The sequence below is a fragment of the Pleurodeles waltl genome, chromosome 3_1 (assembly GCF_031143425.1).
Source record: "Pleurodeles waltl isolate 20211129_DDA chromosome 3_1, aPleWal1.hap1.20221129, whole genome shotgun sequence".
Taxonomy (NCBI): Eukaryota; Metazoa; Chordata; class Amphibia; order Caudata; family Salamandridae; genus Pleurodeles; species Pleurodeles waltl.
Genome location: NC_090440.1, coordinates 1,947,686,384 through 1,947,699,324, shown reverse-complemented (window position 1 = coordinate 1,947,699,324; position 12,941 = coordinate 1,947,686,384). Strand labels below are relative to the sequence as shown.

At 41.8% G+C, this 12,941-nt stretch overlaps 1 protein-coding gene across 3 annotated transcripts in view; it reads right to left on the bottom strand.

Moving 5' to 3' along the window:
- Positions 1-12,941, bottom strand: part of ANKRD13B (ankyrin repeat domain 13B) — a 353,565-nt gene that overhangs the window by 108,857 nt on the left and 231,767 nt on the right. For all 3 annotated transcript variants that reach the window (XM_069226255.1, XM_069226253.1, XM_069226254.1), the window contains exons 6-9: positions 12,621-12,810; positions 11,510-11,576; positions 10,716-10,797; positions 9,468-9,532 (exon numbers count right to left, since the gene is read on the bottom strand). In XM_069226255.1, coding sequence (XP_069082356.1) covers positions 9,468-9,532; positions 10,716-10,797; positions 11,510-11,576; positions 12,621-12,810 — 404 coding nt within the window. The remainder of the gene's footprint in view (positions 1-9,467; positions 9,533-10,715; positions 10,798-11,509; positions 11,577-12,620; positions 12,811-12,941) is intronic.

The window sequence follows — 12,941 nt, the reverse complement described above, 5'->3', positions numbered from 1 at the left end:
TTTGAGGAAATGTGTGTTTGCAGGATTTTATGCGGTGTCAGTGTGCAGGTTGACAGTATTTCAACTAAGGTTTATTAATCTTACCTGACCGTTGGATCAGGTGGCAGTCACATACGTTCGAGCCGAACCCGCTATATGGAACGCATTGGAATTGCCTTACGATGTGAGAGCACACTTCCTCGTCTCGCAGAATAGAGAAAGTTTGTTGGGAACAACTTTTTTCTCAACACGCAAGATTTGGGTGCCATCTTCTTTTGGGATAAATTACATTGTCCACTATACAAGATGTGCTAGCACGTTTATCGTGATTCCGATGACAGTTTTTAGTGTTATTGTCGGAAGGTGGCAGCATACATGTGCATGAAGGAGTTGTTTTTTTGGTCAGTAGTTCTTGTTGAACTGGATTGGAGGAGTTACATAACAGAATTTAAGGTGTTAAGTGGGGGTGATTATGGGAAAAGATTGATACAGAGTGAATTGAAGGTTATGAACCAAGATAAGAAAAGATGCCATTCTGATAATGGGTTTTGGTCTTTGTCTGAGAATGACACAGAAAAAAATTGAAAAACAAGGTAAAAAGAAAATGAAAACAAAGCGCTTGAATAAGGGCTTGAATGAAGGGCTCAGAAAAGAGTGTTGGTCATAGCACCATAATGGTAAAAGGTGTCCTTCACAGCACAAGATTGAAGAAGGGTGTCCGTGGTGGCACAAATAGAAGAGGTGTCCACGGCAATGCAAAACAGATATTCTCACGTAGAGATAAGATGATGAAAGAGGATTTTTCTGAAAGAGATGAGGAGAGTTTTGATAAATATATATTTTTGATTTACATGACGAGGTTGAGGATGGAGATGAGTTATTTGTAGTGGGCGAGGGTACCTCTAAGTCTAAGGATGTGGTTAAAAATCCTCTGGGTAAAGAAATGTTTTCACCTTTTCATATCCGCCATCCTCAAAGTGTGGACTGGTGACTGTTGGACCATGTATATCAGTTTGTTAAGAAATGGATATGGACCTCCTTATAAAAGGAGGTGAGGAGTATTTTGAGGGCAAAAAGTTCAAGGCCAGTAATTTAAGGCAAGGTTTGTTTTGCAACAAATTTGGATCCAGAGTTGATTGCCTTCTTATTTAAGATGGTAGGGATCCTAGAACGCTGGAGAGATCCCTTAAGGTTCAAGATAACATTTTAGATATTCTTGGGCATTGGGCTCGAATACTTGATATGACAGAAGACTCTTATTTGAATGAAAGCCCTGTAGATTAGGAATTAGTGAGGGGATGGAGTCAAAGGGCTCTGATTTTTTGGGGAAACGCTAATGCAGCTTTGACTGCAGAAAGACGGAAAACAGTCTAGATGAAAATCATCAGTGATTTAGCTAACAAAGAGTCTAATGATGATCCAAAAGGCTTGTTGTTTGGAGAAACCTTGTTAAAGAAACATAGGTAAATATGTAACGCTGTTTATGATTTTGGACAAAGCCTAATTTAATGTGAGGAAAATGTTTAGTGGAAGTGTTTTTGGAAGGGCCGGCAGAAGGGGACTTTCTGCTGGCCATGGATTGCAAAAGTCACAGTTTGGTCAAAAAGGATGAAGTTACCAAGGAGAAGCATATTCCAGTTTTTACCCACAAAGGTGTAGAGATCAATGAGGTAGAGGTACGGCCCTCAAGGACATGGATCTGTGGGATTTCAAGGTGAGTACAGTGCTTACTTCTGGTTCTTTCCAAGAAAAGATAGGAGGTCGTTTAAGGTTTTTTAGAAAGAATGGGAAAAAAATTACGCAAGAGGATTGGGTATTAGAGGTAACTCAAGGTTATATAATAGAATTTTTAGAATCTCCATATAAAAGCAGAACGTCCAAACGTTGATATTTGGACAAGGAACAACAATTGGTAGGAAAAAAACATTTTGATTCTATTACAGAAAGGACCATTAGTATCAACAAGGTCAGAGTATGGAGGCCTGTAATAAATTTAAGGAATTTGAACAGGTTTTTAGTTTACAGGCATTTCAGGATGGAGGGTATTCATCTTTTGAGAGATATGCTTCTAAAAAACGATTGGTTGGTGAAGCTGGATCTTAAAGATGCTTACTTTACTATCCCAAATGGGCAAGAACAGTCAGACATATCTACAATTTCAGTGGAAAGGACAGTTCTTTCAGTTTCCTTGTCTTCCTTTTGGCCTATCTTCAGCACCATGGTGTTTCACCAAGGTCAGGAGGGTAGTGGTTTCTTATCTAAGAGAAAGAGGTAGGAGAATGATTGTTTATTTAGACGACATTTTAATTATGTTGCGGAATGTGAATCAGCTCCTCAAGGATGTGCAAATGACTCAGAGTCTACTGGAGACCTTGGGTTTCTTGGTGAATTTGGAAAATTCTGTTTTAATTCCGTTGCAGAGTTTAGAGTTCCTAGGGTTCACAATAGATACAACAAAAGTTACACCATGGCCCTCATTTTTAACATTGGCGGAAAATTCTGCCTACCGCCACGGCAATGGCCTCCAAAAGACTGTCGCCGTGGCTACCTACCGTCCACCATAATATGACCGCAGCCAGAATTCCGGCTACGGTCATGGCGGTAAGGTGGCGCTGCTGCCAGCAGCAGCGCCACGCCAGGAGAACACCGCCGACCATATCATGACCAATGATACGGCCTGGCGGTGTTATGCTGGCGGACGCTGCTGCTGGCAGCAGCGCCGCGTCCCGTCTCCTGCCAGAGGACCCCCTGCAAGCAGGTAAGTCGGGTTCTCCAACAGGGGAGGGGGTGTTGTGTGTGTGTGTGTGGGTGTGTGTGTGTGTCTGTTGTAGGCGTGCATGCGGGTGTGAGTCGTGTGGAATGCGTGTGTGAATGAATGGATGTAAGTGTATGTTGTGTGTTGTGAATGCGTGTGTGCTTCAGTGTATGTTAGTGTGTGTTGCGGTGTGTGTGTATGTATGTATGCATGCACGGGTGGATGTGGGTATGCGTGTGTGAATGAGTGTGTATGTTTGCGCGTGTAGGTGTGTGTATGTCAGGGGGATAGAAGGGAGAGGGTGGGGGAAGACTCCGGGGAGGGGGACGGGGCGGGGAAGACCCCTATCAGTGCCAGGAAAGGTATTCCCTGGAACTGAGAGTGCAGTAAGATTGCCATGAAAACCATGGCGGTAGGCGGGGTAATAATCCCATGGGTGGGATTGTGACAGCTGCCTGGCTGGAGACCAAAGTCTCCAGCCCGGCGGCTGTTACCGCCCTGGCGGACGGAGTGGGATATTGGTGGTTTGGCTTGAGCCAAACCGCCAATGTCATATTTTGGTGAAAGGCACAGCCAGCCTGTTGGCAGTACCTTCCCCAAAATACCGATGTCCGCCAGGGTCGTAATGACCCCCTATGTTTGCCAATATGTAAAGTGAAGAAGATAAGGAAAGAAGTTCATTATGTGTTAGGAAAGGAAAGGATAACACTGAGGGAACTGGTGAGGTTATTGGAACCTCTATTGCTCTCAATACACGCAGTTTTTCCAGGCCCATTGCATTATCGGGCTCTTCAGAGGATAAAGGCAAGGGCTCTGCAGTCAGGTTTGTGGTATGGCGACAACATTTTTCTAAATTTTGAGACGAAGGATGAGTTGATTTGGTGGTTAAACAATCTAGAGGTTTGGAATGGGTGTGCAAGTTTTGGAGGCATGCCGGATTTTCTTTTGGAATCGGATGCAAGTCTTTCAGGATGGGGTGCCCTTTTGGGTGCACGGGACACTGGTGGTTTATGATCAGAGATGGAGAAGAATCTTCATATCAATTGCTAAGAAATGAAGACAGCTTTAAAAGCTCTCACAAGTTTCAAAAGCATTTTGAGGAACAACACAGTGCAGTTAAAGTTGGACATTGTTTCTGCGGTGACATATATCAATCAATTAGGGGGGTGTTGATCCTGTGTGCTGTCAGATTTAGCGAAGGAGCTTTGGGTTTTTTGTCTAGAACAGAAGATCAGCTTAAGAGCAGAACATTTGCCTGGCACAGACAATGTTTTTGCGGATTGGAATTCAACGTATTTGAAAGATTATTAAGGATTGGAAACTTTGCAGGGAATATTTTTTTGAAAATACAGGATATTTGGGGTCCTTTGGGGTGGATCTGTTTGCAAGCAGGTTAACTTGTCAGATTCTGAGATTATTACAGTTGGCTTCTAGATCTGAGGGCTCTGGCAGTTGATGCATTTCAACAAGATTGGTCAGTGTTGAGAGGATATGCTTTTCCTCCGTTTGCAATGATTCAGAGGTTTCTGCAGAAAGTGAGGAGAGAAACGTGTCAATTGGTCCTGGTAACTCCTTTTTGGGTGTCTCAGGTGTGGTTTCCAATGTTGTTGGAAATGGCATGCAAGATTCTTTTCTATGTGCCAACGAATCCAGGTCTGTTGGGAAACGAAGATGGGGAAGAGCATCCCATGTGGGGGTTTTAACCTTCTTGTCTGGAGAGTGTCAGGGGATCTCTGCAGTGTCAGGCCTTTCGGGAAAGGCTAAGGAATTACTGGAGGAGTCGTGGGCTCTAGGTACTAGAGGCAGGTACAAATGAATCTGGAATAAGTGGGTTTGTTGGAGCATGGAAAGGGACTTGGATCCCATGGAAGCACCTGTTGAGAATGTGGTGAATTTTTTAGGGGAGCAATTTGAGAAGGGTTTGTCTTACATGACCACTAATTGTTATAGATCAGTTGTTTCTGCAGGTCATGTGTGGGTGGGTGGGTGGAGTTTAGGTAACAACGTTCTGGCATGTAGAGTGATGAAGAGTATTAGGCTAAGGAAACTTTCTTCTTTGTTGTGTTTAATATCCTGTCGCAGAGTTTCTGATGTGAAGACTTTGGAGATAAGTAATATATTTTATGATCCCTTTTGAGTGACATATGAAATAACAAAAAAACTAAGACAATGCTGGAATTATTTTTTTACCCAAAATGTGATTCTTGTAAACAGCTTTGTGTAGTAAGGTGTTTGAAGGAATATGAGTGCATAACTCAAGATGTAAGTCCTGATGGAGTGAACCAGTTGTTAATTTCTTTAATAAAGCCTTTTAAGGCAGTGTCTACATCAGCTATAGCCAGATGGATCAGATGGACAATGCAGGCAGCAGGTATAGATTTACAACAGTTTTATCCTTATCCAATGAGAGGTGCAATGGCCAATAAGGCGTTTTTGAAAGACATACTAGGTGCCGATTGATCTAATGCTCAAACTTTTGTAAACCACTATTATAAGCCGATTGAACACATGTCTGATGTGGTATTGGAGGGCTACCTACATGCATAACGATTGCCTCCGGTCTTGTAATCAAATAGCGATTCTCCAAGTCTAATGAATCTGAATTTCATTAAAGACAGGGATGCTAGTATTATCCCACCCTCTGCTCCCTTATAGTAAGATAAAGGAATGTGTCTAAAAGTAAAAAGAAAAATAATAAAAGAAATTAGAAATAAAAGGGAGCATGATTTGTTAAGTGTAAGGGATGTTATATTTACTGAGAATCAATTTTTAAGGTGGTTGATGTCTTGAAAAGTCATCTTTTGAATGTTTAATTGTTAAAGGATGAGTTTAACATTTTGTGTTTTGGATTTTAGAGAACAAGCAATGAATCCAGTGTACTGGCCAGATGATGCGGGATATGGAATTTCAAGATGAAGTTTGGTTAGCAATTGAAAGAGAAAAATTATTCTGTTCAAGGACTGTTTATTTGTTAAAGATTCTAATCCAGACTGTTCTTTTGTGTTCTTTAGAGGACTGCTGCTTTGAGTGGCATTAAAGGATATTTTTTGTATAATGCTAGCCTCCGTGTCTTTAATGAAATTCAGATTCTCATTTTATTACACTTGGAGAATTGCTAGTCTTCCTCATGTTGGCTTCTAGCTGTTTCTTGAGTCTGGAGTGGAAATCTTACCCAGAATAAGTGTATGGTACACAGGTAATAATGAGAATTGTTTGGTTCCAGCTTACAGTTCATGTAATTTCACCATGTCTCTAACCAACGCAAAAACATTGAATTGTAGGTTCATAGATGATCATGCTGATAATGTAATTGTCTGCATAAAGGTTTTTTTTTATAAGTGAAGTTGTTGAAGAGACCCAGGGACCAAAGGTTTACTACTCTACACAGTCACAAGTCACCAGTGAGACTCAAATTTATTTTTGATTTACGCTAGCCTACATTCATCTTGTTAGAATTGGGGTCTCTGTTTGGCAGTCATTTTGCACTCTGTCAAAACAGGGACCCTCACTCTAGTCAGGGTAAGGGAGTAACACTCCTAAGACAACCCCTGCTCACCCCCTTGGTAGCTTGGCACAAGCAGCCACGCTTATCTCAGAAGCAATGTGTTAAGTATTTGTAATAACACACACAGTAAGACAGTGAAAACACTACAAAAGGGAAACAACATCAGTTTAGAAAACATAGCCAATATTTATTTAAATCAAACAAGAACCAAACGACGAAAACCCAACATACGCAAGCAAAGTTATGATTTTTAAAGTAAAAAGAGTCTTAATCCATAGAAATCAATGGATGCGTTGATTTTACACAAAGTATTTGGTTTGTGTAAAAAAGAAAGCCAAATTGACGAGCATGCGTAGGAAAAGTCAGCAATGCGTTGATTGCTTACTTGCAAGTGAGACTGTGCGTCGTTTCTTCTCCAGTCGGGTAGGCGATGCGTAGTTTTTCTCTCCTGCAGAAGAGTGATGAATCGAATTCCGGGCTGGCCACCTCAGATCTGAGCGGGTTCACAGTGATTTTGCTGCCAAGCGATGATGCGTGTGAAATTCCGGTGCACGGTGGTGAAGAGCCGCGCTGCGTGAGTGATGTGTCGATTTTGGCAGCTGCCAGCCGGTGTTGCATTGATTTTCTAGTTGCGATGCAGGTGCTGCATCGATTTTTCAGCCGCCAAGCAGGTGCTGCGTCGATTTTTCTCCTGCTTGGCTCCTGTGTGTGGATTTCAGTCTTGGTTCCACCAGCTTCTCCTTTCAAGAGCTCTGCGACTGGGTTGGGCACCACTTGGCAGGGTAGGAGTCTCAGCAAGAGAGTCCAGGTGCTGGCAGAGGAAGTCTTTGATGGTCCTGAGACTTCAGAACAGGGGGCAAGCTCAGTCCAAGCCTTTGGAGACAATTCACAAGCAGGAAAACACAGCAAAGTCCAGTATTTGCCCCTCTCAGGCAGAAGCAGCACATGCAGGTTAATCCAGCAAAGGACACTCACAGGCAAAGGGGCAGGACTCCTCGTCCAGATCTTCAGCTCTTCTTCTTGCCTGAGGTTCCTCTTGACCCAGAAGTAATCTAAAAATCTTGTTTTTTGGGTCCACTACTTATACTCCATTCTGCCTTTGAAGTAGGCAACCTTCAATGTAAAGTTTCTATTGTTCACAAGATCCTGCCTTGCACTGGCCTGGCTCCAGACACACGTCACGGGTTGGAGTCTGCATTGCATCCTTCCCTACTCTAGCCCGGGAGACTCATCAGGATATGCAGGCTACACCCCAGCTCCCTTTGTGTCACTGTCTAGAGGGAATTCACAAACAGCCTAATCATCAGTCTGACCCAGACGTTTATTCCACAAGCTCGCAGAGGCACAGAATAGTTAAGCAAAAAAATGACAACTTTCTAAAAGTGGCATTTTCAAACTGACAATCTAAAAAACAAATTTACCAAAAAGTGTATTTTTAAATTGTGAGCTCAGAGACCCCAAACTCCACATCTCTATCTGCTCCCAATGGGAAACTGCACTTGAGAGGTATTTAAAGGCAATCCCCATGTTAAGTGATGAGAGTTGCAACAGTGAAAACTGAATTTGGCAGTATTTCACTGTCAGGAGATGTAAAACACATCAGTACATGTCCTACCTTTAACATACACTGCACTTTACCCTTAGAGCTACCTACGGCCTACCTTAGGGATGCCTTACATGTACATGGGAAGGTTTGGGCCTGGCAGCTGGGTACATTTGCCAGGTTGAATTGGCATTTCAAAACTGCACACACAGACACTGCAATGGCAGGTCTGGGCCATGTTTACTGGGCTACTCATGTGGGTGGCACAATCAGTGCTGCAAGCCCACTAATGGCATTTGATTTACAGGCCCTGGGCATCTCTAGTGTACTTTAGTGTAAATAATGACAATCAAGGAAAAGCCAATTACACATACAGTTTACACAGAGAGCGCTTGCACTTTAGCAATGGTCAGCAGTGGTAAAGTGCCCAGAGTAATAAAAAAACAGCAAAAACAAAGTCCAGCACACAGTCAAAACACAGGAAGCAGAGGCAAAAAGACACATGAAACCACAGGAAGTATTCTAGGTCTAACCCATCTGATATCCAACTGCCAAGTGCTATCCTGAAAAACACACATGCACACGCACCTCTCTTACTTAGGAAGTATGGAAACAATTCAAATCAAAACTTACAGGAAAACCACAGGTGATAAGCAATTAAAAATGTTTTCACTGAGTAAGTGAGAAGCCTGAAGTTGCTATGAAATAGTAGCACCTCCAAATATATCTATGAACTAGCCTATATCCAGGGGCATACACAACATGCTGAAACCTACACCACTGAACTCTGGAAACCAACTTCAACAATTCATCATCAGAACAGCAGGGTGTAGGCCCACTTATTGACGACCTTCTAAATGTTCCAAGCTGATCTCAAATCAGAGCCTGGTCTCACATGCTTGAAAAAAAACTCTGACTCTACTTTATTACTGTGGATTGTATGTATGGATTTCATTGAGTGCCACTAGCGTGAATATCAGATTCTAGACCTGGTTATTCACTACAGTGGCAAAGCAACAGTGAGACACAAAAGTTGTTACCCACTATTGATACATCATAAAGGAATCCCAGGATGCTTTGAGAAGGCTGTGTCAGAGCCCTTCAAAGCGTGATTGTCTCTCTCCTCTGATTGAGAGTAGAGAGCACAGATTTGGGAGGAGAGAAAAAGGGAAGACACAGATGGTGGAGGCCAAATGGCAGCTCATTACTTTACTCCTCTGTGTAGTAGCTGAAAACCGAGGCATAATGATTTGGAGATCCATACGTAACATAAAATCATAGACAGAGGAAAAGTGAATAACACAGATGTTTTTCACCTCAGGATTTTTAGTAAAGCCACAGACAACTCAAGCTTTGCACTCATGAGGTCACTCAGAACCTCTCAAAGAAAAACATCTCTGTTGGTTATAGTTACCAATCTATAGTTCTATATGTTCAGCCAAGTTAGCTGTTTATATTGTTTGTATGTAAAGAAAGCAGGGAATGATTGTGTGTAGTTTATAAAAAAACTTGTGACATCAACACAATTGGACCATTTGTCTGTGTTTTTGTTTCTGTATGTCCATAGATCGTAAATCTGTCAGTGTGGCCATCTTTTCATTGTCAGGTTGTCTTAATGTCTATGAGAATCTTCTTTAAATTCCTCATTGGGTGAAGAATGATTCAATATAGCCGTATTTACTTACCCCATTGTTAGGCCCAACGTGCTGCTCAGCAATTCCCAGGAAGGACTGGAGAGGAGTTTTACTGCCTGCATAAAAAAGAGGAAACCAGCATTTTTGCTAAAGTGGGAAGCAGCGCTTTAGTTCACTTATTGAAAGAAAAAGGGATGCATATCTATTTCTAGATGTGGAACTAACTTTAAGCCTAAATATTTCCATGCTTCAAAATATCAGACTGACTTCCTTAATCTGAAAAAAGAATAGGAAGTAGTATCAAACTGAAGATAGAGTAGCCAATGGAATTTGTAAGAATGCCATTCCGGACATATGAAATAGGGGGTGACTCGTTCAAGAGAAAAATCTGTCTGTGAAACCATACTTCTAAGGTTCCTTAGCTGGAAGTGACATTATAAACACCCTTTAGTCCATGGCAAAATTACTCCCCTGACCCATGCTAAAATTTGTGAAGGACCACTAAAATTTCATTCAGTCGTGATATCGGCCAGAAGCATAAAGCCTCTCGCTGAGCAAGGCCCCTTTAAGGATGCAACCGTTCTTATCTGAAAGGTCCTGCATTGAATTTCTGATTTAGGGAAGTCACTGACTTCGAAGATCCTGTTTTCAGAATATTTATTGTTCATTTATTTTCTGGCTGTCAAAATGCCCAACATAAAACCTGGGAATGAAGCAGTGAGATACGGGCCTGATGGTAAAGTCAGAATAAAACACAGAGGGAGAATAAAGAGAAAAATACTAAATGTGAGTCAAAGTGAGGATTCGGGTAGAAAGAAGCTCCTCAGTGAATTAGATGGTATGAAATAGGGTTATTAATAGAGCTTCTGCCAAACACAATACAGCTATGACACATCTATATCTGTAAATTTGTGCAATCGTTTCTGGTAGAAATATTCCTTAAGGGGAAAGATGTATTCTAGTGTTGATTGGTACAACGTAGTTCAAGGAAGGCTAACTTAAGTCCAGATTTTCATTCTTTCCACATAAGACACACTTACATTTAAGTATAATTATTTAAATGTAAATACTTTACACAATCAGTGGTTATCCTATACATCTGCCTACATTAAATACCCTTCCTCTTGTGCTTAAGCACCAGACCTAACTTATAATCGTGGCTCAATAGTTTGGCCAACTGGTACTGTCTTTAGGGAAACATGTGTCTTTCACTATGCTTCTACCTTATATGGGAACATGAATAATAGCTAGAAACGTGGGAATCCCTTTAGTGCGCATTATACATACACCTTTGCTTACCTTTGCTTTTCCCTTTGTGCTGGTCTGACAGGTGCTCTGTTCGTGTCCTGGTCACTAACTCTACGTTGGAAGCGCTATAGACCTGTTCCAAGGGATATAGTGGTTAGTGTCAAGAGATGTAGCACAAACTTCTGTTTCATTTGAAACCTCTGCACAGACTAAGACTTAACAGTTTGGGAAAGAAAGTGCCACCCAAACATGGCTTGCTTACCAGGAGGCCTCCACCATCTAACCCAACATGGATCTGATATTAACACTTGTTGGCCTACTTCCAAATCACCAGTACCACCCTCTGTGGTAGCACACAGCCGTCGATGACCCTGCTGGTCCACATCACCCAAGGTTTCCTCCCTAAAAAACCCAATCACCTCGCTGTGATGACTCCTTGTTAGAAAAGCCTTATTCAGTTCTGAATAACGACTAGAGAGGCGGTGCTTCCTTCAACTGGTTTCCAACCCACATGCAAAGAATGAGTAAGTCATCTGATTTATGAAGCACCCTCCAAAAGGCAAGGACGTAAGCGGTGTCTCCCCATGACCCTGATGGTGTGCTCCAGCTACTTGGAGCAATATGATGTTCACATGTTGGGAAGTGCTGGAGTAGTTACATCCTTGTGTGTTACGTATGCAGGTCTCAATGCCTGTAGGAGTTTCCCTAGTATTCAGGATTTGCCACCTGTCCCATTCATCCTACAGTGCTAGGTGGTCTTTGTACAACCAGTCACTTATATTAAACATTGCCGGGCCTCATTTTGGTGGTCAAAGCCTGGACCAATGATGGCGAGAGAGTCTTACCTTGGCCTCATAACCATTCACAGTCTCTGTTCGTTCACTTCTCCAGCCCAGTATACCAGATTTGTTTCTGCCAGAGAAAATCAATGAATAAAACACGGAGAAAGAAATATACCTCTGCCCTCTCAAAAATCACTAATTTCCCACAGCACTGTACCATACACATTTATAGAGCTTCACCCATCAAATATTATGGCCTTGCACACATCTGTACAGTATGATTTACTCTGTACATTACTGACATCATAAACTTTTATAGAGTCTCACTCATTCCTGTTACACTTTAATGTTGTTATTGATGGATGGACATACTTGAATTAATCTAAAACTCTGGTAATAACTTTAGCCACATTCCATTCCATAGGTAGTACTCGCCTGTATCAATACACATGATAACCAACTATGTGCAAATCAGAATTTGCTTGACTTGTGAAGGTAGAGTCCAACCCCTCTCCTAAGTCGTGGTCTAGCACAAGCTTGTGACTCACCTCTCGACATACCCACAAGATATGGAGTATCTCCTTTGCACAGAACAAAAGCAATAAACGGAAATTGCAAATCAATCTGAGCCATATATATTACTCTGAGCACATTCCATTTCTTTTTAGTTTTCTTCAATGTATTGTCCATCACTTGAGTCATATTCTTTAGTTAACTGTCCCAAAATCCCCTCTTGAAAATTTAAACACTCTGGTATACTACCTGAACATTGTGTGAGAAATACTGATGTGCCAAAAATATTGCAGCTTAAATATTGAGAACCAATACATGGCGAACATAAGTATATATCTGTAATTATATATTTACAGCACTTAACTCCACTTTCATGTACCTTGTCAATATAAATCTTCAGGGTATGCAGATGTGGAGTTAAGAATAGTAAATCTATACTTACCTATATTTACGTACCTTCTCAATATTTTGGTCCTCAATATTTAGGCTACAATACTTTGTCACATAGATATTTCCCACATGCTATTCTTGCATACCATCTATATTCTTCCAGAGTAATTCATTCCAGCAAGTACTAGCCTTCGCACAAGCTAGGCATACACAGTTTCTTTCATTCCCAGCTTGTCTCATTATAGGCTCTTGTGTCTTGGTCTTCCTGTACCTTTCGAAGGCGATGTTCTTGGTGTCGAGCTGGGTAGTGACTACAGGTGCGGTGAGGCGGGTCATGGCCTGCTCCTCAGTGGGCTGCACAGCAGCCAGAAGGACTTCCCGGTCCTGAGACACCAGTGTAAGTGTTTCAGAATAGACCACTCTGCGGTCGTGATCAATCTCCATCACCACTGCACATGTGTCTGTGGGAGGAACAGAAAAACATTAAGAAAATCAGTTTGGCCAACCTGAGTTCCATGTTTCAACAAAATTATCATGCCTCCATCCCTGGGGATTCCTTACGCAAACTTGACTATTCTGTTTATTGTTTAAT